This window comes from Ruditapes philippinarum, unplaced genomic scaffold (genome assembly GCF_026571515.1).
Source record: "Ruditapes philippinarum isolate M1 unplaced genomic scaffold, ASM2657151v2 ctg3239_1_1_1_1, whole genome shotgun sequence".
NCBI classification, from domain to species: domain Eukaryota; kingdom Metazoa; phylum Mollusca; class Bivalvia; order Venerida; family Veneridae; genus Ruditapes; species Ruditapes philippinarum.
Window position 1 is genome coordinate 72,075 of NW_026852676.1, and position 27,270 is coordinate 99,344.

At 33.0% G+C, this 27,270-nt stretch overlaps 1 protein-coding gene across 3 annotated transcripts; it reads left to right on the top strand.

Moving 5' to 3' along the window:
- Positions 1–341: 341 nt before the first annotated feature.
- Positions 342–27,270, top strand: LOC132720926 (complement C1q tumor necrosis factor-related protein 5-like). Of its 3 annotated transcripts, none has more exons than XM_060705181.1 (3): positions 342–663; positions 1,551–1,637; positions 26,548–27,270. In XM_060705181.1, exons 1-3 carry the CDS (start codon positions 351–353, stop codon positions 26,913–26,915), a joined length of 768 nt encoding a protein of 255 aa, XP_060561164.1. In that variant the 5' UTR covers positions 342–350; the 3' UTR covers positions 26,916–27,270. The 3 variants fall into 3 exon arrangements, with proteins under 3 accessions (XP_060561164.1, XP_060561158.1, XP_060561172.1); XM_060705175.1 differs by lacking the exon at positions 26,548–27,270 and adding an exon at positions 1,981–3,136; XM_060705189.1 differs by lacking the exons at positions 342–663; positions 1,551–1,637 and adding exons at positions 21,423–21,751; positions 26,109–26,195.

Genomic DNA, 27,270 nt, shown 5'->3' on the forward strand with positions numbered 1-27,270 from the left:
ATAATATAAAACAAAAGAGATCACATTATCAACTCAGAAGTAATTGATTTTAAACGAATCACGCCTTTAAGATGAAAACAAATATTTCATTTTGTATGTTGCCCTTGAACCTGCTCTTACTGTATGAGTACTGTATGACTCAAGTTATGAAATTTTGTTCCTCTTCAGAATGGCTTTTTGATATAATAATATGCATCAAATGCATTGTGGTTTCCTTGCAATTGTGCTTAAACACAATTATCATAACAAACATATACGGGCCTCATTTTCAAACACACAGATTTTATTTGAATAAATACAACAGTTTCTCTTACAGGGTTCAATTAAGATTTTATGTTACAACTATCCCAATGAAAATGAGGTTCTCACTATTATTTTCGTTTGTTATTGTCGTTGGATTATGCAGTTATAAGTTTTCTGAGGCTAGAGAGCCTGTATGTTCTAAATTTGCATATGAAGAACAACTTTTAGAGAAAATGATCAGGACTGAAATAAAGGTAGAAACAATGGTGAATGAAATTAAGAAAACTGAGGATAAGGTCATCAGTACATTAGGCGACATTAAACAAACAGTTGCAGATTTTACGGACATGTTTGCGGACATGAAGGGGAACATAACGAACGAGATGTTAAATAGAGGTGATGAAATAAAAAGAAGAGAAGGTATAATAAAACAGTTATTTCACATCAAACTCACATTTCGTACAGCATATTTAAACACTTTTAAATGCTAAGTTTAAAATAATTTATATACAAACTATTGTATGTTTGTGGTGTCTCAGTCAAGGGAGCTTACTGATGAATTTAAAATACATAATGATAATTGAGTTACTCCCCTTGGCGTGACAGTTCAAAACTTGTGTTATATACAGTGAATACACAACCCCTTTTACATTATGTTTTTAAGGTATACTGACTTGCGTGAGCTTAATTCATTACATTGTTTTCTGATTGTGTAAATAATATGTCATTTTACTGTTCTACCAGCCACTTATATAGCACAATTCAATTGTTGTTGTTGCTTCTTGTAATGATGAATTTACATTAATGTACCAAAGAATTAGCTTCGAAATGGCATCTTTTCAGGAGGTGTGTACAATATGTTAACCGAAACAGTTTAAATAAAATAAGAAATAAACTTTATACGCTGTGCATATTTCCAATAATGTATTGTTTAATTTGTAATTGTTGGATTTATAGATCAATATATCTTAATCATTTTAATTGATTTGGTAACTTAAAGTGATAAAAAAGAAGTTCAAAACATTATATATTTGCAATATTCAACTATCTGTAAGCCATATACAATGTATAAAACTATTAATGTTCGAAAAATCAGATTAAATATATCAGTTTCTTTAAAAACATGACACATACGCCTAAAAATTCCATTAATTTTTTTGAGCATGAATTACATTTAGATTATCAACGCTACATGCTTTACAGGGGAACATAATTATAGCAGCTATAGAGAAAGGATGCTGTGCGTACAGAATACCCTTTAACTTTGGTTAGATATTAGTTAATAGAATTCTCATACTTTATTACAGAAACGTTCAAAACATCATTTGAGGAAACAAGGAAAAACCTGACAAGTGACATCGAGGCTGAAAAAGAGAAACTTTTTCAACTCCAAGGTATTGCTACCTGTTTTACATCAGTTGTGTTTGATTTCTATTTATCTACAACTAATCATAGCAAATTATTAAATTGCTGTTTACTTGTCATATGTTATCTTGGATATATTACGTGATCAATAATATTTATAACAAACAATGTCGATATAAAAATATGTTGCTTTATATGTAAATTTCATAAGATGTCCAGATGATTTGTTGACATTCACACATTCTAGTTTGTAATTATCTAAACTCTACAGATATTGGTACGATATAAATATAAGGTTTTTTTTTTACTGGCATAGGCCCCTTGATTTAAATATCTTAGATATAAAATACAAAGTATTATTTCTATACTCAGGAAAACTTGAACAACCTGCTATCGCTTTCTATGCACATCACTTGAAAGACCTGCTTCTTGATACTACAGATGAGATTCTCATATTTGAAAAGACATTCACTAACGAGGGAACAGGTTACGACACGTCCACGGGATTGTTCACGGCACCTGTTGGAGGACTGTATCAGTTTGATGTTCATATATGTACTTCATATAAGAAATATGCATATCTTGGCCTGGTGTTGGAAGGTAGTGTTATCACAGCACATGCACACTTTGGTGATGAAAATAGCAGCTGTACATCATTTGGAGCAATAAAAAGAGTTAGATCAGGAGAAAAAGTTTGGGTCAAATCAACATCGTCAGGATCTAACCGCAAGCTAACACAAGGCTCATATAGCATGAACACATTTAGTGGAGTACTTGTCAGTTACTGAATTATAAATAAATCAATAAACATTGACGGGAGTAAAATCTGATTTCAGTGTTATAAGGAGACGTTTAACGTAAACGTTTTGATGTAAACTGCATGAATAAATTTTGAGACTCTTAATAACAGTCGTGTTTTGTGAAATAAGTCGAAAATTGTCAATTTATATATGATGTGTCTTTATATGCTGTGACGAATATTATTCATACATTGTTTTTGCATATTGTTAATATTAGTTTATGTTAGTATCTTATTAGTAAATTAAAGCTGACAGCAAAGAAAGCAAACCTTATGTTCATGTAGGTTTTGTTTGTATCTATTTAGCAATTGACGTTTTTATGTTTATAAAACAATTAATATACACCATTGAAAATAAATGTATGGAAAAAATGACCATAATCAGTAAAAGTTTGAATATTATTGTATTAACATTTTGACAAATCAAAAAATTTAAAGATATATTATGCTCAAATTTAAAATTTCAAAATATTGATATTTGCTACATGGCCTCTATGTAATTGTTAAAACATGTTTTATGTAAATACAGAGTAGATATGTCGCATTTAAAATGCAAAATAATAATAATGATAATAATAATAATTCATGTACCAGCTCTATTTATAACATAAATTTATGTTTTAACATGTTACCATATTTTTGCCGCTAAACGCCATAACGTTTTTCGTGCGTTTTACGCGTGTTCCATTATGACGTCGCTTCTGGTAATTTTATTATGTTTTGCACTGATGAAGGCATAAAGCCGAAGCGTATGCAAAAAATAAGTACTGAATGTTCGTGTTTGTGTGGCTTGTCTGTTTACATTTAAAACGCTTCACATTATAGTTATTAGCGCTATGAATGCAAAGTGTAATTAAGAAAACTGTCATTATATTTTACGAAAGGACCACCCAAGAAAATGCAGCTTCCTATATTTAGTTAGTGTATTCACTTATTAAAATAATTCAATAAGAATGATCTAGATTAAAATGATTTATGCAATACAATCTATTTATTAAAAAATTGGCAGTATGTTTTGAAGTCTAAGATACCCATCTATTCTGTTCTTCTTTTAAAAAGTAAAATCATTACTTAGACATATTTCAAAGAATTACAAGATATGTTCACGAAAATGCATTTGTACGAGTATATACATTTATGTGCAAGAAAATAAACATTTGATTGAAGCTAATGAATTTATGATCTACTACAATTTTGCATAGATTTGTATAAACAAATTGTAACGTGTATTCATATTATACAGTGTTCATAAATCACCAGCATTTATGTTCCGTTAGATATATACCTTGAAGACATGTTACATAAATGCCTTTTTTCACTGAGGTTGAAATGTTATTCTACAAAAAAATACTTTTTACCCTTCAATGAATCGTTTTACTTTTTCTGTTAATGATATGAACTTCATCCTTTCTCAAATATTTATCATGAATCATATTAATTAGATAAAGTCAATCATAAGCAACATAAACTTGATGTCCAGACTGTTTCATACACACCTTTGAACTGTAAAAATAATTGTTGTTTTTTTTGTTTAAAACTACAGACTCAGTATGTGTTGATAACATGGCCTGATGCTCTTAAATACAACACATGTAATTGTTGTCATGATGTGTATCGCCTGACAAATTTCGTTCTGTAAACGATATTTTTGAATGTCACTGCACATTTATAAGTCCCTTTTTAGAGAATGACCAGATCGATAAATTACATTGAGTTATGTCCCTTTTTCTGTAGATTACAAAGAATTTTATGATTTGTTTAATTAGCCTACAATCTATACTCTACCATCTAAACTATTGCGCATATTTCAAAATAAAGATATCTTTACCATAACCTATAGAATCAAGCCCTTATTTAACATGATATTCTCTTTCTGTACCCTACTATAATGGGTGGCATTTAGATTTTCCGTTGTCAGTCCGCCCATGCGTCCGTTCTCATTTTGTGTCGCATGAAGCTCTAAAAGTACTTGTGCTAGAGTCCAAAACAATTACATAAATGTTGATCAGCATTTGAAATTATGCACCTAGGATTTTGCTTGTAGATTTATCATGTTTTGTCAGAGTTATTTCACTTGACTTAGAAAAAGATTGCAATTTTTAATTTTTGTCGTATGTAGCTCAAAATGTATTTGACCTAGATTCATGAAAGTTTACAGGAGTGTTGATCAGCATGTGAAGTTGTGCAAATTGGGTAAGGCTTGTTGATAGATTCTATTTTGTCAGAAATATTGCCTTTGACTTAGTAAAAGATTTCAATTGATTTATTCATTAGTTATAGAGTAATTGCACTTGAGTAATAAGTTAAATATTTACAATTTTCAACATGTGTCACGTGTAGCTCAAAAAGTATTTTATCTTGAGTTAGGAAAAAATACAGAAATGTTGGTCAGCAAGTGCTGTTGTGCACATGGGCGTTAATTTTACTTGTAGATTATCTAGTATTTGCAGTTTCTGGTATTTGCAGTTTTATCACCATTGACTTAGAACATATTTAAGATTTTCAACTTGTCTCACTAGTAGCCAAAAAATTATTTGACCTAGAGCCATTAAACATTACATAAAAGTTTGTCAGATGTGAAGTTGTGCAATTGGGTGTTTGCGTTTGGATATATTCAGTATTTATCTCACCCTTAAATTAGTAAAAATTTGCAATTTTCAACTTGGGTCTCGCGTAGCTCAAAATGTTTTTGGCCTAGAGTTATAAATATTTACGGACATGTTGGTCAGAAGTTTTCGTTGTTCACCAGGGGATTTTTATTTTTCCTTGTCTCAGTAAAAGTAATTTTTCAATGTTCAACTTGTGTCGCGTGTAGCTCAAAAAGTATTTGACCTAGCGTCATGAAACTTTACAGAAATGATCATCAGCATGTGAAGTTGTGCATCTGGGTGTTTGCTTGTGGATTTGCTAAGAATTTGTAAGAGTTAAAGCCCTTGATTAGTACAAACCATTCCAAAATGCTATGTTATGTGTACCTTCTGTGGTTGAACTAGAATCAACCAACTTTACAGGAATGTTAATCAATATGTAAAGCTGCGCACCTGGGGTTTTGTGTGTCGATTTTTTCAAATTTTTGAGTTATTGCCCTTGGGGCCATATAAATTTGCAATTTAAACTTGCTCATTATGGCTCAAATAATATTTGCCTTCTAGTCCTAAAAAAAATACAAGAATGTTGATCAGCATGTGTTGATAAGCACCTGAAGGTTTGCTTGTGTATTTATTCAGTATTTGTAGAGTTTTTGCCCTTGATTTGGTTAAAGATTTGTAGCCAAAACAAATTACATAGAGTCAGTAGATTGACAAAACAGTCGAATGTGGGGCACCCAAGTCCTACGGACACATTTCTTGATTATCTACTCAATCACCTTTTGTTTGCAACATTTTGCTTGATAATAAGTTAGATTTTAATACACACAAGAAGTTCTTAATTAATAATATTTATTGCATCATCTACATATATAATTAAAAAACAGTATCAAATAAACAATAAAACCTTTAATATATACATAACATTTATTGGAACAAAAGAAAATATAAATGAAAACCTGAAAACCCCAAAAACCAAATCACCATAATATATCTTAGACTGACTATAGAAACTAATAGTTGTTAAACTGACCAGAAATAATGCTGATACAAGTCGTCAATTATTTCTGACACTCAACCTTCCTAAGATCTTATTTTCTTGTGAAAATTCAAGAAACAATATTTGTTAACATAATATTTTCCTGTGATAAACAATATTCAAGAGGTACGTAACAGATTTTAATTGATACAAACTGTTGAAGTCAAAATAATTTCAAGGAAAACATAATTAATATATAGATAATACAAACACCATATCTGTAGTTTATAGAACAGAACAGAACAGAACAAAATCTTTATTGTAGACTTGAGCTCTACGCTCCTCGTCTATATAAATACAATACATATAATACAAAAGTCAAATCAATTACAGCATGAGTACAGAGAGAGATAAATAAACTTTCTGAATAACATTTTATGTGTAACAGAAACAGTACAAATCGCCACAGTAACTCTGGCAATTTCTGAATATAACGTATTTAATGTTGTTGTTTTTTTTTAACAAATGTCACTAGTGGAGGTTATACAAACATTAAATTATAGCAGTTCGTTGGCTCTGATTTTTAAAGCACAATTAAGATAGCATGCTAATTTGTTTAAAACATCTATGTTTGTGACTGACATTAATTTAAGAAATTTAAACATGCTAGGTCGTTCAAAATAATAATTGTCAATATAACGTTTCCTAATCCATTTATACTTGGGACACATAATAACAAAATGGAACTCATCTTCAATATCAGAAGAATTACATAGTTCACAACGTCTTTCAGTTCTTTCAATTCTATTTTGTCCATACCTTCCTGTTTCGATGCGTAATTTGTGAGCGGATAATCTAAATTTTGTAATAAGTTGTCTAAATAATTTGTTTTTAACAGAACTCAGGTAACTCTCGTATTTGAAGTCATGTTTAATATGCTTATATACAGTTAACACTCTGTTGTTCTCTAAGCTACTTTTCCATTCTTGAGTGAAACAGTCTAACAAACGCTGTTTAAATTGTATAATAAATGTGACTTCATTACAATTTAAAGGGTTTTCCCAAACATACCCATAACCAAACGTATATAACATTGATTTTACATTTGACAACCAATTAGTTTTATTCTTTTGTACGTTTTCCAGCATAATTGAATACACCGTTTTTAAAACACAATATACACCGTTTTTAAAACACAATTACTAGTTTTTTTTAACACTTTAAACCAAAATTTAAGCACTTTAATGTAGCGATTGATATACAGCGGGAATCGTCCTAATTCACCATATACACCAGCATTGCTTGTGGATATCTTAACATTTAATACTCGTTTGCAGAACTTTAAGTGTATACGATCCATCTCTTTACATTTGGTAAAACCCCACACCTCAGCTGAATAATTTAAAATCGAGGTTACAAACGAATCGAATAAACTACACATAGTTTTTGGGGAAAACTCGAACTCTTTCGTATTAACTAATAATGTATTCATTGCTTTAAGCGCTTTACCCACTAACATTTGGGAATTAAGATTGAATCCACCATTTGAACCAAATACGACACCTAGATAGTTAAAGTTATTGACTGTTTCTAATGTACTTCCATCGTATGTCCATTTCTCATCATCATGTAATCTTCCACTCTTTCGAAATACCATCACTTTGGATTTTTCCGTGTTTACTTTCAAACCCCATCGATTACACTATGTGTTTAGGTCATTTAAACTCAGTTGAAGATCCTCGATGTTATCCGATAATAGCACCATATCGTCTGCATATAGGAAAAGGATTAGTGTTATATCGCCATAATTAAGACCACTTCCTGGTCTAGATCCTAGGAATAATTCTAGGTCTTCAATAAACATAGACCAGAAAAGAGGTGAACAGATTTCTCCTTGTTTTAGACCAACGATTAAGTCCATGAAATCCGAACATTGGTTACAGTGCCTGACACGGCATCTCACGTATTCATACATTGATCTTATAATCCGTAGCATTTTACCATTTATTCCAAGTTTATACATTTTAAACCATAAAGCATTTCTGTAAACGCTGTCAAAACACTTTTTCATATCTATAAATGTAGCATAAAGTCTTTTCCCATTATTAAAACTACTTTCTATTATACTATTTAAACAGAAAATCGCATCTGTAGTGGAAAACCCCTTTTTAAATCCAAATTGTGAGTCTGAATTTTTTTTACATCATGCGTAAAACACCACTGAGATAATCTAGCATTTAGAATAGAAGTAAACAATTTTGCTAGAACACTGATTAATGTAATTCCCCTATAGTTATTCACGTCATTTTCGTCGCCTTTCTTGAAAAGCGGTATTATTATCCCATCCATCCAGGCAGAAGGAAAATAGCCACTGGAGAATATCTTGTTAAATAAGTCAACCAAGTGTGACGTGAGAATATCACTCCCTTCAATTAAATATTCATTTATAATTTCATCACTCGATGCCGCCTTTCCACGCTTAAGACCTTTGATCGCTCGATATACTTCAGAGCTTGTAATAACAACATCCAACTCCTCAAATATAGGGTTGTCCGCAGTCAGGTTTTCACTACAAAATTGCTCGCTGTTTTCATCAAAAGTAATATTTATTTCTTGTGAAAGATTCTTGAAGTACTCATGAAATTGTTCAACAGATATACTACCCCCTTTCATATCTTTTTTCTTTGAAAAGTATTTCCAAAAGTCCTCTGGTTTTTTCCTTTTTAAATCCTCGATTTCTTTCATTTTGACATGTTTATATTTATTACGTTTTGATTTCACAATCTTTTTATACAAACGTTTTTTACACATAAGATTAATCCTGTTTTCATCAGTTTTAAATTCATTAAAACAACGTAATGCTTCAATATAATCCCGTTTTGATTCTCTGCACGTTACATCAAACCATTCCGCGGGTTTTATAACGACTTTACTTGCAAATTGCTTCGGTTTTGAAGGACAGTTTTTTATTTCCTTTGAGAATATTGGCTTCGCCACACAGTTTTTTAGATTTACAAATTCCCCCACAGCATTATCTATTGTAGACTGGTTTACAGTTTCTAATGTGCCCAAAACATGATTAAACTGGGGCAATTTAGATATTAGATCTCGTCTATAGGCTTCACGCTTATCTGGGTCCCATCTAATTAAGTTTGATGTACTTTGTTCAACACATGATGTATCATAACTGTTTATGGCAATACTGAAGCAAATGATTGCATGATCTGAGAACATGTTGAAATCAGATATGTGAAATGTCTGGATTAATCTGTAATCATCTTGCTTACATAATAAATAGTCTATAACGGAGCTCCCATTGTATCCGCAGAATGTATACGATTCTGTGTCTTTGAAACGCCCGTTACAAATCCGTAAATCCGTGGCTTTGCACATGTCTAGAAGCTGGATACCGTTAGAGTTATGATGAGTGTCCATTGTCGACCGTTCGATTGGAATGTCCGGAACATAATCTTGTCTATCAATGACTGAATTTATTGTGTCGTATAAAATATAGTCTGCTTTTCTACCAACTCTACTATTCATATCTCCCGCAATCAGTACAGTTCCTAAAGTCTGATAATAATGTATATCGCTTTCAATAATTTCAAATAGATTGCTATTGACAAAATTATACGCCGGTGAATCTTGTCCCCATATGTATGTTGCACAAATAAAAATATCACTTTCTATCCTAAAAAAGTATTTGTCTAGTTTAATCCAAATGACTGTGTCAAAGTGATTATGCCTTTTGCAATTGATTCTCGACAGTACAACACTATACCACCACTACATCTACGTGCCTTTTTATGCTGGAATTTGCGATAAAAATTGTGAGATTTGTAACCATCGAAATCTACTATACTATCCTGGTTAGTCCACGTCTCTAGCAAGAAAATGACATCGTAACTTTCAATCAGGTTACAGAACTCTTTATCGTCCATTTTATACTTAGTTAATCCATTGCAGTTCCACACAGCAAATGATAAATCACTCCCCTCAATATGCTACGCAACACTACCATATTTTCCATCCGTATACATTTTTCCATCAATTATGAGTTTATTATACTTAATATATGCTTCCTCTTTAACATCTCTTGCCTTTTTCATAATTGGGATTTGTCTCTTTCTCTGTGCAACAACATCTGAAGGGTATTGATCATGCATGTATAATCCGGTGGCTTTTGAGTCAACATTTTCCTTAAACGATTTTACAAACTGTTTGGTTTTAAAGTCTTTGAAGGTAACCACAATATTTTTGGGTTTACTCCCTTTCCGAATCCCAGAACGATAAGCTTTTTCGATTTCTATAGATTCTGCTTCATTCTCCGGTATTTTTAAATCGTTCTTGAAGTATTCCTTTACTTTGGTAACATTTTGATCGTTTGTCTCGTGCTCACATTCCTTAATACCGCCTATGATCAAATTGTTCATCATTTGCTTAGCTTGAATAGATGACAAAGATTCTTTCAATTCTTTGTTTTCGGTCTGAAGCTTAGTCACTTGATTCCGTGTCTCATCCAAAGAAAAAACATGAACGTCTACCGATTCTTCTAAAGAATTCAGTTTGTCAGCACTTCTTGCTACCCGAGAATCAAGATCTGACCACAGCTTATTAATTTTAATATCCATTTCTGATACCTTTTCTCTACAATTTCTAGCTTAGAAAGTCTACTATTCATTTCATCAAACTTTGCACTCATAAATAACATAAGTTCTTCATTTGTAACATGCTTACCAGACTGGTTTTGAACACATGGAGTTGGAGAGTATACATGTTGCATGTTCACGGGAGTGATATTGTTCATAGTTGACCCTTGTGGTGAACATTGACCCACATTTGATGATGTCATGTATTGCTGAGGGTTTATATATCTATTCCCGTTATCCATTATGTTATGCACATTTGAACAGTCCGATTGACAATAAGAACCGTTAAAAACTTGATCCGTTGACCCGTTGTCCAAATTTAACAATGTAAGGTACGAACCGTTCTCAACTTGTGAATTCTCAAATTGTGAATTGTCAACCAACAAAGAATGGTGACTTGAAGTGTTTATATTTCCCGCTTTTTTCTGTTCCTTTGTTCCCCTTGTTGATTTTGGTGTTTCTCCTTTACTACTGTTTTTTCTCTTTTTGTCTTTATTTCCACCCATAACAAGTTCATATCCAACATGAAGAGACACTTATAAAGCACTATATGTAAAAATAAATTCTAAATAATCCGTATTTTCGACACAAATTGTTAAATTATTTCTCTGCAAAAATATACGACTGACAACCTTTTCTGACCTTTGACCCTTTATAAATATATTGTTCCTTGTATTTATTCATACAGTTATCACAATCATTTTGAAAATATGCTTCTTAATGTCTTATTTTTGTGCAGTTCGGTCTTAATGTTTCACGTTTCACAATTCCTTTTCAATATTCAAATCCCTTCGTTACTGGATGTACATGATGTGAATTGCGTTGTTCTGTTTTTGAATGTGTCCTTTTGCCGTTTGGCGTTTTAATGATGTTTATTCCATTAATGTCATTTGATATTGCTAATGTCGATATTTATACAAAAAATAAACAAAGCGTTATTTGTATATATTTTAATAAAAGCGGTGACGTTTTCTACAATTAAAAATATATTTTTCCGTTAAGTGGTAATTTTTTTCTTATATTTTCTTTCTTCAGACACGTTTTCAAAAAATTAAAGCTTATGATAACCTGAATAAATCTTCTTTTATTTTTTTGCATAATGAAAAAAGATCAATGTTCTTTTTGTATATCGTACTTTACTTTTAAAAGCAAACTTTTTACAATTTTTACTAACTTAAGACTTTCCATTAATTTTATCATCGTCTTGTGGTGCTTCGTTTTCTTCATTTTCTGTGTCAAATAATGAATACCCAGAAAAAGACGAATACATGTAACCATGGGTATATGGCGCACGCTTAAGAAGAAAGAGCCAGACCTGGTCCCGGATGTTAGATTCAATATGGCGGTGTTTGACGACGTCGCCCACAACAGTATACTCTCTGCCCATATTGTCTCCACCATCGTTCCGTTGTTCATCAACATCGCAGCAGCCTGCAAATGAAAACATTAGTAACAAATCAACATGTTTAGATATTTACCTTCTTCGTATATATGGTAATCAATGTTTTAAAGGCAGTATATTTTGGTAAGACTGACACAATGTAATTGTATACTTAACATGCATTAAAGGCACAATTAAATTTCGTAATGAATGAAATATATATCTTAAGCTACATTCTTGAACTGGATATAAATTTCTGTGTTTGAATCTACATTTTGCATTACTTTGGTAATTATGTTATCATATATATGTACACATTCATATTGTGACCACCTAGATTTATATTGTGTAGAATTTTCAATGTAACATGTCTGCTTTGTGTGAAGTCAAACATTTTTTATTTATACAGGTATTTACAAAGAGATCGTGTTGCAATTACCAATAAAAATAAAAATTTGAGCACCGTATATCTTTTAAAATTCTATTCGTTTCGTATTTGCACTTTGATCTTATTAAACTGACGTCATTAATGACGTCATCAAGGAAATCTTATACCTTTTGTCCCCTCTGGGCAGCAATCACGACAGTAAAATGATACAATCCAGAGAAAGGAATAGTGACACTTCCAGTTTGTTTATCATAGGCATCTCCAATATTTTTGTGAACCTTATCGAAAACAAGATCAATGTTTTCTTCTATCTGGCCCTTGTTTTCGCCCAGGCCAGCAAGGAATGCCATACGGTAGGTTTTATTAACAGACTTACCTGAAATATATAAATGCATTCACCATGTATAGTTCGTTCAATTCACAACTGTACATTAAGATATTTCTGGATAAAATGGTCCTATGTCAACTTAAATATAAACTATCAGAGCAACATTGAAAACAAGGGAATGCTTGACAGGTAGGTACATATGTTTTATCAAAGGTTTGTGCAGATTCTTATTTTATTTGTAAAAAAGAGCGATTTGGGACCGAAAACTGCTAGGAAACCAGTATAACATTGCACAAAAAATAACAGTGTGGTGATTCTTATAAGCTTTGTAATGACACTTTATATATAGAACAATGTAATATGTCAGCTCTTAAATCAATGGCCATAATAACAATAAAGGAATAGGAAAGCAGAACGATTAATCTTGTTTTCATAAAGTATAAATGTGATGTTAAGGTTTTGTCTTTTACGTCTTACATCCTCCAGAGCTTGTAACAGGATCAATTTGTATAAAAGGATGATGTTTGTTTGATTTATCTATTGATAAAAATCTTATATTGACTGAAGTAGACATTCCGATATCCAACCTACAATTGCGATATCAGCACATTGTAGAAACGTATGAAGTTGCATGTTAAACGCTACAATAATAATTATTATCGTCGCCTAAAGAAATAAGGCGTTCTTTCTAATTTTAATTCTGTTTTGTTGTTAACTGCCACAATTGCATTCAATCGCAGGCTAATTATCAGTTATAAAACAAATCCATGCCTAACTTTACCGATTGCTTTTCACCAGTTAATTTTTTGTTTCTATTTTTAGTGTTAAGAATTTTATCTTGGTGAAAAAGCGAAAACTTGCCATGGTCGTTATTTCAATTCCCAAGCTTGGGTTACATGATTTTTAGACGGCTATTGTTGTCAATAAAATTCGAATATTTTGATATATGGTCTTAAAATTATATTTGATTCTGTACCCCCTGATACATGTGTGCCTTTGCATCTTATTACTCAAGACATCTTTAATTACTGAGTTAATTTATATCAATTTCAAATGTCGCACCATTGTATTGCGTTTGGGTAATTTTGACCGTGGCTTATATTAACTATTTTAGGTAGCGACACGGTTTATATAGATCTTAGTTTCCCGTATGCTCCGTTAAAAACGTATATGATAAATTTATGATACAGCTAGAATATAAAATATTTTTCAGATTACCAAAAGGTTAACAAAACAAAACTTTTTTTACATGTTAACATACGGAAATTCAATTTATCGATATATAGAGGATATTAAATGAGTGTAGTTTAGTACTAAATTTATTGAACGAGTTGAATAAAATCATAAAGTATTGAATCTACACGAATATAATAATCTTTTTATCACATAAATGAAATAAGAACAGTAAACTGTTGAAATGAAGTATTTTCCAATGGCGCGTTTATAGTGTAACGCTAACACAAGCGCGCTTTAACGCCGTGTTTCTTTATAGGGCAAATGACGTCACGTCAGAGTGTTATTACACTAGTGTAATATCGTTTTTATCAAATGGCTTTATTACACTCCTGCGCCGCGGTTTATGTGATAAACATTATTCTTATCATTTATTGTAGATATTATTTCATTTTGTTACTTCATTTTTGAAGAAGCTGATTAGCACTAACTACACAAATAGTGTAAGAAATCTTGGTGCTGTATTGGACAACAACATGACCCTGGAAAAGCACATTAACTCAGTTTGTAGATCTTGTTATGGACAACTACGCCAGATTGGTCATATAAGGAAATACCTGAATACTGATGCTACAAAATCTTTAGTGAATTCTTTAGTCACCTCACGCATGGATTATTGTAATGCACTTTTATATGGTGTACCTAAAACGACATTGGATAAACTACAACATCTTCAAAACACTGCTGCCCACATTATCACAGGAACATCCAGATTTGAACATATCACTCCAGTATTGAAGAAACTACACTGAATTCCTGTGGTTTACCGAGCAGATTTTAAAATCCTTATGCAAACTTATAAAGCCCTACATGACTAGTCACTAATTTACCTTAAACATTTACTGGCGCTATATCAACCAACAAGAAACTTAAGATCAAAGAACTCTTCAAAGCAACTTGTTGTTACCAAAAGTAGGACTGTAAGATATGGTGAACGCAGTTTCTCTTCGATGGCACCAAAACTGTGGAATGCTCTCCCAGACAGTATCAGAGACTCAAAAACAATAGATGTTTTCAAGAAATCTTTAAAAACACATTTTCCAGAAAATTTATAGTAACTTACTGTGCTGTATTTGTCATCACTATGAATTGGCGTGCTGTCTTTTGTTATGAGATATCTGGGTACACATTTGAAATATTATAGTCTATTTTTGAATTTGGATTTATATTTCAGTTGTCTTATCTTGATTTGTATTTTTTTTTAATTTTAATAGTTTTAACGTTTCTCTTTATTTCATTTTCAAGTGTTAGATTATTCTTCATGTACATTTTCTTTTTATTTGATCGACTGAGTTTTAGACTTTTAGATTAATCATGGCAAATTTTTTATTTTGTAAATGTATACATATATGTGTGTTATTATTTTTATTACTTTTTTGTTTGTTTTTAAAGTCATTGTAAATGTATATAATTCCATTGTAAAGCGATTTTGAACATTTTAGTTTTTGAGAAGGGCGCTATAAAAGAAATGTGGTAATTATTAATTATATACACACAAAACTACACACAAAATAATATACATGTACATGCAAATATATCACAGGTTGTAACATTGCTTAGACAACAAATTAAAAATCACAGTAATTCAGAAAGTTCTTTGAAGTATTATAAAATTAAGTATTGTGCATTGTAAATACTTGAAATGTAACAAATCAAACGTATATTTTAAAACATTGGATTTTCTAGAAAGCCAAAGGCTTATTTTGAATGAGATCCATCAATTATACCTACTTAATTACACATAAACCCTTAAAACCTTAATAAGAACACAAAATATCAAACAATCTTAAAATTTGAAAGTTATTATATTTATATTTCTATAATGCATGAATGTAATTTATGGATGAGGTCCTATTGACAATAAATAGTAATTGATGAACATATTAATAGATAGTGTAAAGAAATCTTTTCAAGGAAAATAATATAATATTACTTTTAAGCCTTAGTTATGACATTTGACGTCCATTTTGAATGTATATTGATTTTTTAATCTTAGCAGGTTTTACATGCGTGTAAAGTCCCTATTACAATGTAGTAACATTGTGACATTTTCCCTAATAAAGCATTCGGCCTCTCAAGTAGTGTATGTAATAGTCCCTGTTGATTATTAATGAATTCATATCTTTAGCGTACACCAAATTTCCTTTCTTTTATGATGGTCATTATTTTTACAAAATAAAAGACATGGTCCAATACAAGTTGTTATTTTCTTTAGTCAACTTTTAATAGATTTATCCAAAGGTTAGTCTGTCTAATGCTTTCTTTTGGAACTACATTATGTATAAAATTTACAATTTCATCTTACTGAACACATCTGGGTCGACTTGTGTACCAAGAAGATCATGCATTATATGACACCGAATCAAAGCAGAACACAAATATTGTCTTTATCTACTTTCTTATGATTTAGCAATATTCCTATTTGAATACTTGAATAATGTTGAATCGCCCTTAGCATATGTTCCCTGCTTTTTAACTTCGTTTTTTTGACATCTTATCTGTGATATGCAGGCTTTATTACCTCTGATCCCCTTTCAAAAGTCCATTTGTTTAGTTCCACCCATTGTTTTCTTTTTTCGTTTAGGGCACACGCTTTGTATTACTTGGGGACCATACGCCGCTTTTCTTGAAATGGCACGGAAATGTTTTTTGAAGGTTCTATGATAACCGCCGTATGAACATATCATGCGGATGTTTCTAAATTCAAAATTTTGCCATTTCATATTTCAATGTTAAATTTGGCTTAAATCAGTGTTAGGGGGTTAGGGTTGGGGGCATGGACGGTTGTTTGCACTTTATTAGTACCCTCCATGAACAGGCTAAATCAAACAGAGCCTGCAATATTTCATTTGTTGCTGCTATAGACTTTCTTTAGGGATTATTATTTTATATATTTTAGCATATTTATGCAAAATTTTAAGACGTATGTTAAGAAACATCTACAGTATCGAAAAGTGTCACCTAAAATCCATTTGTAATAACGGAGATAAGATCAACTCCGAAGAGTCCATTAGATATTTAGGCGCATTTCTAGACCAAACACTAAATTTCAAGGAACATGTCAAACGAAAGTACCGTACTGCAATGTTAAACTATCTTAGAATAAAACGTATCCGAAAATACCTCACCAAAGAAGCAGCTGATATACTAGTAATAGCACTCGTAATGTCACACTTGGATTATTGCAATGTCATTCTTTATGGTGTATCCGATTTTGAATTGAAAAAAATGCAACGTATTCAAAACATGTGCGCTAAGTTAGTTCTGCAACGAAAGAAATTTGACAGATCAAGGCAAGCATTGTTCCACCTTCCCTGGCTGCCCATCAAATCTAGAATCGAATATAAAATTCTGACTTTTGTATACAATTGTTCAATCGGTCATGCTCCAAAATACCTTTCTGAACTCCTAACCAAACAAGAACCAAATACCCGACTACGTTCAGCTAAAACCTCTGAGAACTGCTACGTTATTCCATTCAATAAAAGAAAAACATTTAGTGACAGAAGTTTCGGAACTATTGGTCCAAAATTGTGGAATCTGCTGCCATTAGAGTTGAAACAATCTAAAAATATTGATGTATTTAAGAGCAATCTTAAAACACATTTTTTTCAGAAAGTTTGAATCACTATTTTAAAATCTGAAATGAGATAAACATGAGTAACGTATAACTGATGACTGACAGTGTGATGAATGTGCAATGAAAATGAATGTTTTATTATTTTTAATCTATTTGTAATCAAGTTACATGTATGTAAATAATCATATCTTATGCTACATGTATATCAGTTTTATCATTTTATGGTCTTTAATTTTTTTTTGTAAAAATATGTTAATTGGAATTGTATGTTAAAGCTTTTATTTCATTTGATGTTGATTCATATATTCTTATGCATTCACAATTTTATTCTTATTATATTATATGTACTGTACAACGCCGTTGAATATTGTTAAAAAGAAACAGGCGTTTACTTAAATAAAAAGTTTCAAGTATATAACATTCATTATTTTTTCTGTAAAGAACGGGATAGTTATCATCAATGACATTTCCTAACTTTCTTATATATGTGCAAACAGAATAACACTTTCTTCAGCATATAATCTTAGTTTTCAGTCTCGGCCAATAATTTCAATAGCCTGATAAAATGTAAAGAAAGAAATAAACACAATTTGTAAATAACAATTATTCAAAATGTAAATACACATATCGCAAAATGACTTATCTATTAACACAAAGAATGTTATCAAATAGCGTGTCAGTCAATGAAAATTCGAAAACAGTGTTTGCAATATTAGTATATACTTATAAATCAAATATCGAAAAATATTGATAAAATAAAATGTGTATTTTCATTGCCCGTATTTTCACTGTAAACATTTATTTTTCGCTGCATTGAAACATATTTTCTGTATTTACACTGGTGTCTTGCCGGACTACTTTCTTCTAAATTCTTCTAAATATTTTAGAGGAATTCTTTTAAATTGTCATGTCTAAAAGAGCAAAATGCATATAAGAAACAGAAAACTCAAGTTGTTTTTCTATAAATAGATGATTTATTTTCATCTTGTGGTATGAAATTCATCATATTTCATACCGCTCAAAATAATAAATCCTGTATTTATAAAAAAAAACCTTGAATATCATCTATGTGTCCGATTTAACTGCTATGGAAATCTTGAAATTTAAGTTATTTTATGAAATTAAAGTAATTTTCAAAAATTGGGAGATACATTAAATACGTTCAGTTGACCCGATGTGATATTATGTCTATCCAAGCGTTAATGGTCAGGTAAAAACCAAAATAATTTGACATTTTGTCATAATTGTGTTCAATTTTATATTTTCCTATGAATAATAAAAGTATTGGTAGTATAATTTAGCTCGTTTTTATAATGTATAATAAACATTGTTACACTATCAATTATTTGTCAATCATCTTGTGAAAGTCAATCTTTTGAGATACATAATTAATTTGACAAAAAGAGCAAAGTGAGTATAAGGTTGCTATAACGCTCAAATCTTGACGAATGTGCATATTTTTTTTTTCACTCACCTAGTCTTAAAATAATTCATAGGGAATGTTTTGTATTACAGAAAGCAAAAAGAAAAGAAAACTGTGACGATAATGCTGTAATATAGGACTTAAAAAGATTGTTAGACACTCTATTGTTAGAAAGCCTTCATATGGAATCCTAACCGGTTTTAATATGATATCATATCTTCTTACCAAATATTTAAAACATGCACGTCATTAGGTCTTAGATTTGTTTATCTATCACATTTAATAGCGTACTGAACTCAGTGAGTGAGTAAAATGTTTGCATCAATATCAAATAAGTATCAAGTTGTAAACAGTTCATTGATAAATAAAAGAAATACGGAAATGCAAAACATATAACATGGGAAGACATGCATTCAATTTAAAACTCTGTTAGAACTTTTAGACGGTCTATCGATAAAGGTATAAACATAACAAGTTTGTATGTATTTATGTTATATAACATTTCGTGAGATTGAACATTCAATATTTCACCGTTTTCGTGTTTAAATGTTGAATTCTGCTTAAGCCGGTGCTAGGGGGCGTGGACGGTAACTTGCACTTTCCATTACCGTCCATGAACAGGCTCAATAAAACCGAGCAAGCAACATTTTACACTTTTGTCTTGTTGGGCTGTTTTAGGGATTTTGTTTTTCACTATTGCTTGTAGCAAAATATTGTAATGAAGTAGATTACGCATGTTTAACAAACGTGCAAGAAGCTATCAATATTACAGCAAAAATTACGGGAATACTTTTTTAAAAATATGATAATTTACTTGATTTGCTTACACGAGAAATGGATATTAAAGGCCCATTACACCCCAGAAATATTTTTATTTTCTAAAAGCTTTTAATTTTTGGTGTCCTGATATAATTTCAAACATAGTTACACGTTGCCAATCATCTGAACAATATTTTGCTTCTGCTGCTTTTGGTAATGAGTACAGATATAAATATTTAGTATTTTGTATCGAAGTCAAATACTACTTTCTTTACATACTTTCCTACTTTTATGACAAAAAAGTTCTCATTCACCTCAAATTCCTTCTTGTTAAGAAACACTTAACATACTCTAAATCCAGTATTTGAACGCCATAAAACTCTTGTAAGCCGTGTCTGAAAGAGATAAGAATTTATTCGTTTCAAATGCTTAATTTGCCTTTAAGTAATTAGATTATATATGCAAAAGAAAACAAAAACACGCACGTGATGCAAACAAAATGTAAATGACTCATATTTTGATGCAAATTATCCAGCGTTCAAACATATGACTTTTCTATTTATATACATAATATACAAACCTTTAAACAGAAAATAAAAGGTTAAATAAATAAAAACGTTCTTATCCGACTTCGTATTGAAGTTCGCATATCACGAAATTGACGCACGAACTTCTATGAACTGGCTAAATTTTCACAGCTGTTCATAATCTTCCTAGATAAAAATAACGCTAGAATTCTATACTTGAAATCTAATAACCTTGCCATCTGTTTTAGTGCACTGATTTATCTGGGTTCACAACTTAAGACCAATTAATCATTCATAATTATTTATTATCGCGTTTCAGATGCAGATATTAACTTGAAAATATAAGCCTTATTATCTTACTGAAATAACAAATACTGATAATTTGCGTAGATAACATTTTACAGACATATGTTCACAGTTTCTTTTTATCATAATGTCCGGACTGAGGGATTTGCAATATTGCAGAGATTATTGCAAAAATGTATTTGAATTTAATATGGCTACAAAACCTTTAAGAATCTAGCAATATTAATTGTTCAAAATTGTAAAGTACCGATAGGTTCAAATAATTCAAACGTGAAATGCTTTAAAATAAAATTGTTTTATCAAAAATATAATTGACGCTTGATGTTTGGTAAAAATAAACAGGGCTGGAGCAATAATAATTGATTGACCAAACTGGTTGGATAAACATAATATGAACAAGCCGAGTATGTTATTTTCATGTCATAAATGCGCTGCTAAGGTCATGTCTAGCAGGGTTGTTAAACAGATCAAAAAATATCGTTTAATGATAGCTATATATTTTGTCAAGAAATTTATACGAACAACAACGGGAACAAAATCAGAAACTTCAGCAAATGGGCGTAAAGACTCAACCACAAGTTTTCAGTAGCTACTGATGTGTAACAATGGTCGCATGTCATACTTATCACATAAACATGTACAATAAATAAAATAAGAGAAATTGTGTGTTATAGACAAAGCATGAACGGTTGTAATATAGAACAAAAAAGATCGCAATATCAACTCAGCATTGTTTTAAACAAATTACGCCTACTCAATAAAGATATTTAACGGGTTTTGATATACGGGCCTCATTTTCAAACTGACATATTTTCTTTGAATAAAATACAGCAGTTTCTCTCACATGGTTCAATCCTGAAAGCTTCTCAGAATTTGTTGCAATTGTTCTCATCAAAATGAGGTTCTCATTATTATTTGTGTTTGTTATTGTCGTTGAAATATATAGTTATATCTTGTGTGAAGCTAGAGAGCCTGTATGTTCAAAATTTGTATACGAAGAACAGCTTTTAGAGAAAATGATTAGAACTGAAATTAAGGTAGAAACAATGGTGAATGAAATTTAGAAAACTGAGGATAAGGTATTCAGTACATTAGGTGACATTAAACAAAGTGTTGCTGATTTTATGGACATGTTTGCAGATATGAGAGGAAATATAACGAACGAGATGTTAAAGAGAGGTGATGAGATAAAAAGGAGAGAAGGTAAAAAAAACCCAGTTATTTCACATGTCCGTGAAGTACGCGGGCTAACGGGCTAGCAGTCTAGCGGGCTAACAGTATGAACTGAGCGGGCTAGCAGTCTAGCGGGCTAACAGTGTGAACTGGGCGGGCTAGCAGTCTAGCGGGCTAACAGTGTGAACTGGGCGGGCTAGCAGTATAGCGGGCTAACAGTGTGAACTTGGCGGGCTGGCGGGCCAACGAGCTAAAATCTAAAACTTTATTGATTGAACATAAAAATGTTATGATACATTACCTGGCAGTGTGAAGTGGGCGGGCTAACAGTGTAGCGGGTTAGCAGTGTGAACTGGGCGGGAAGGCGGGCCAGCGGGCTAAACTCTAAAACTTTATTGATTCAACATGAAAACGTTATGATACATTACCTGGCAGTGTGAAGTGGGCGGGCTAACAGTGTAGCGGGCTAGCAGTGTGAACTTGGCGGGCTGGCGGGCCAGCGGACTTAAATCTAAAACTTTATTGATTGAACATTAAAACCTCATGATACATTTCCTAGCAGTGTGAATTGGACAGGCTAACAGTGTAGCGGGCTAGCAGTGTGAAATGGGCGGGCTGGCGGGCAAACGGGCTAAAATCTAAAACTTTATTGATTCAACATTAAAACCTCATGATACATTTCCTAGCAGTGTGAATTGGACGGGCTGACAGTGTAGCGGGCTAGAAGTGTGAACTGGGCGGGCTTGCGGGCCAACGGGCTAAAATCTAAAACTTTATTGATTGAACATAAAAATGTTATGATATATTACCTGGCAGTGTGAAGTGGGCGGGCTAACAATGTAGCGGGCTAGCAGTGTGAACTGGGCGGGCTGGCGGGCCAGCGGGCTAAAATCTAAAGTTTTATTGATTCAACATGAAAACGTTATGTTACATTACCTGGAAGTGTGAAGTGGGCGGGCTAACAGTGTAGCGGGCTAGCAGTGTGAACTTGGCGGGCTGGCGGGCCAGCGGGCTTAAATCTAAAACTTTATTGATTGAACATTAAAACCTCATGATACATTTCCTAGCAGTGTGAATTGGACGGGCTGACAGTGTAGCGGGCTAGCAGTGTGAACTGGGCGGGCTGGCGGGCCAACGGGCTAAAATCTAAAACTTTATTGATTGAACATAAAAATGTTATGATATACTCGGTCAAAGCACTTAAATTAAGTGTTAATGTCTGTAGTTTGTTTCAGCCTGCCGGGATTAGGAGTTTTAAAAATGTCTAGATTTTGCTATCAAAACAAAAGATGCCAGTTCCATAACCATCCCTGGTTGGCTGAGACCATGGTTTAAATTTAATACGGAATATTTGACAGGTGTGACCCCAGAACAATCTCTGCCCCTGCACTGAGAGTCCGGTATATTAACCAGTTCGCCACAAGTTGGCTCTAGTACAAAGGTTTTTGTTTTAATCCTTTTGTAAGTCCATAACTGTGCCTGTTTCTTTGCCATGATGAAAAAACGCAAACTTCAGTTAATGAATCATGAACACGCCAGCCTTCCAACTTCACACTTCTTAGAAATGTATCATGAGGTTTTCATATTGTCACACTTCTAAGAAATATATATCATGAGGTTTTCATGTTGATACAATTAAGTATTAAAGTTTAGCCCGCTGGCCCGCCCAGTTTACACTGCTAGTCCGCTACACTGTTAGCCCGCCCACTTCAAACTGCCAGGTAATGTATCATAACGTTTGTATATGTTCAATCAATAAAGTTTTAGATTTTAGCCCTTTGGACCGCCCGCCCGCCCAGTTCACACTGCTAGCCCTTTACACTGTTAGCCCGCCCACTTCACACTGCCAGGTAATGTATCATGAGGTTTTTAATGTTGAATCAATAAAGTTTTAAGATTTAAGCCCGCTGGCCCGCCAGCCCGCCCAGTTCACACTGCTAGCCCGCTACACTGTCAGCCCGTCCAATTCACACTGCTAGGAAATGTATCATGAGGTTTTAATGTTGAATCAATAAAGTTTTAGATTTTATCCCGCTGGCCCGCCAGCCCGCCCAGTTCACAATGCTAGCCCGCTACACTGTTAGCCCGTCAAGTTCACACTGCTAGCCCGCTACACTGTCAGCCCGTCCAATTCACACTGCTAGGAAATGTATCATGAGGTTTTAATGTTCAATCAATAAAGTTTTAGATTTTAGCCCGCTGGCCCGCCAGCCCGCCCAGTTCACACTGCTAGCCCGCTACACTGTCAGCCCGTCCAATTCACACTGCTAGGAAATGTATCATGAGGTTTTAATGTTGAATCAATAAAGTTTTAGATTTTAGCCCGCTGGCCCGCCAGCCCGCCCAGTTCACACTGCTAGCCCGCTACACTGTTATCCCGCTCACTTCACACTGCCAGGTAATGTATCATAACGTTTTTATGTTCAATCAATAAAGTTTTAGATTTTAGCCCGTTGGCCCGCCAGCCCGCCCAGTTCACACTGCTAGCCCGCTACCCTGTCAGCCCGTCCAATTCACACTGCTAGGAAATGTATCATGAGGTTTTAATGTTCAATCAATAAAGTTTTAGATTTTATCCCGCTGGCCCGCCAGCCCGCCAAGTTCACACTGCTAGCCCGCTACACTGCTAGCCCGCCAACTTCACACTGCCAGGTAATGTATCATAACGTTTTCATGTTCAATCAATAAAGTTTTAGATTTTAGCCCGCTTGCCCGCCAGCCCGCCCAGTTCACACTGCTAGCCCGCTACACTGTTATCCCGCCCACTTCACACTGCCAGGTAATGTATCATAAAGTTTTTATGTTCAATCAATAAAGATTTAGATTTTAGCCCGCTGGCCCGCCAGCCCGCCCAGTTCACACTGCTAGCCCGCTACACTGTTAGCCCGCCACTTCACACTGCCAGGTAATGTATCATAACATTTTTATGTTCAATCAATAAAGTTTTAGATTTTAGCCCGTTGGCCCGCCAGCCCGCCCAGTTCACACTGCTAGCCCGCTACCCTGTCAGCCCGTCCAATTCACACTGCTAGGAAATGTATCATAAGGTTTTAATGTTCAATCAATAAAGTGTTAGATTTTAGCCCGCTGGCCCGCCAGCCCGCCAAGTTCACACTGCTAGCCCGCTACACTGTTAGCCCGCCCACTTCACACTGCCAGGTAATGTATCATAACGTTATCATGTTGAATCAATAAAGTTTTAGATTTTAGCCCGCTGGCCCGCCAGCCCGCCCAGTTCACACTGCTAGCCCGCTACACTGTTAGCCCGCCCACTTCACACTGCCAGGTAATGTATCATAACATTTTTTATGTTCAATAAATAAAGTTTTAGATTTTAGCCCGCTGGCCCGCCAGCCCGCCCAGTTCACACTGTAAGCCCGCTATACTGCTAGCCCGCCCAGTTCACACTGTTAGCCCGCTAGACTGCTTGCCCGCCCAGATCACACTGTGAGCTCGCTAGACTGCTAGCCCGCTCAGTTCATACTGTTAGCCCGCTAGACTGCTAGCCCGTTAGCCCGCGTACTTCACGGACATTTATTTCACAGCAAATTCACATTTCTTACAGCATATTAAACTTTTAAATGCTAAGTTAAAATAATTTATATACAAACTGTTGTATTCTCTGTGGTGTCTCAGACAAGGAGGCTAAATGATGAATTCAAAATCTATAATGTTAATTGAGTTACTCCCCTTGGCGTGTGAGTTCCAAACTTGTCTATATACACTGAATTCCAGCTTTTGTATAGGACCACTTCCTCTTGTACATATTTTATAAAAGGTATATTGGCTGGGTTGAGCTTAATTCTTTACATTGTTTTATAATTGTGTAAATAATATGTCATTTTACTGATCTATGCAGTCAATTATATAGCACAATTCAATTGGTGTTGTTGCTTCTCGTAATGATGTACTTGAATTAATGCTTCGTAATGGCACCCTTTCAAGAGGTGTATAAAACATGTTAACCGAAACAATTTTAATAAAATAAGAAATAAACTTTATAACTTGTGCATGTTTCGAATAATGTAAAGTTTAATTTGTGATTGTTGGTTATATGGATCAATATATCTTAATATTTTTTTATTGATTTGTTAAGTTTAAATATAAAACTATTAATGTTGCAAGAGTGACATATAATGTACGAGTTTCTACAAAAAAAAATGACACATACGCCTAATTGTTTTTCATTTAATGTTTTTAAACAATAACCAGAGCATGTAATGAATTACATTAAGATAATAAACGATACATACTGTACTTTTTTTTCCAATGGAGACCGAAATTATTGCATATATAGAGATAGGATTCTTAGTAGAAATTTTACGAACTTAATACCCTTGAACGTTGGTTAGATATTAGTTAATAGAATTTTCATACTTTATTTCAGAATCGTTCAAAACATTATTTGAGGAAACAAGAAAGAACCTGACTAGTGGAAACGAGGCTGAAAAACAGAAACTTATTCAACTCCAAGGTATTGTTACCTATTGTATATCAATTGCGTTTGATATCTATTTATCTACAACGGATCATAGCAAATTAAATTGTTGCTAACTTGACTCATGTTTTATATTGGTATATCACGTGGCCAATAATGTATAACAAACAATGTTAATATAACAAACAATGTTGCTCCATATGTAAATTTCTAACTTGGCGTCCAGATAATTTTGTTTACACTCACACATTCTAGTTTTTAATTAATTGAATTATTAAAACTCTACAGATATTGGCCGAATATAAATATAAGGTTTTGTTGCTTGCATAGGCCCATTGAGATAGATATTGTAGATATGAAATACAAAAAAAATTATTTCTATTCTCAGGAAAACTCGAACAACCTCCGATCGCTTTTTATGCACATCACTTGAAAGACTTGCTTCCTGATACTACGGATAAGATTCTCATATTCGAAAAGACATTCACTAACGAGGGAACAGGCTATGACACGTCCACAGGAATCTTCACGGCACCTGTTGGAGGACTGTACCAGTTTGATGTTCATACATGTGCTTATCCTAAGAAACATACATATCTTGGCCTAGTGATGGAATGGAAACTTATCGCAGCAGATGCTAACTATGGTGATGAATCGTATGGCTGTAATACGTTTGGTGCAATAGTGAGAGTAAAACCAGGAGAAAAAGTTTGGGTTAAATCAACATCGTCAGGTTCTGCCCGCCAGCTATATTAAGACTATCACAGGATGAACACATTTGGTGGAGTACTTCTCAGTTACTGAATTATAAATAAATCAATAAACATTGATGGGAGTAAAATCTGATTTCAGTGTTTAACGTAAACGTTTTGATTTAAACTGCTTCAATTAATTTTGAGAATTTTTATAACAATAATGTTCTATGAAATAAGTCGAAAATTTCAAATTTATATATGATGTGTCTATATATGCTTTGACGAATATTATTCATACAATGTTTTATTTTGCATATTGTTAATATTAGTTTATGTTAGTATCTTATCAATGAATTAAAGCTGATTAAAATTTATTACCGCAAAGAAAGCAAACCTTATGTTCATGTAGGTTTTGT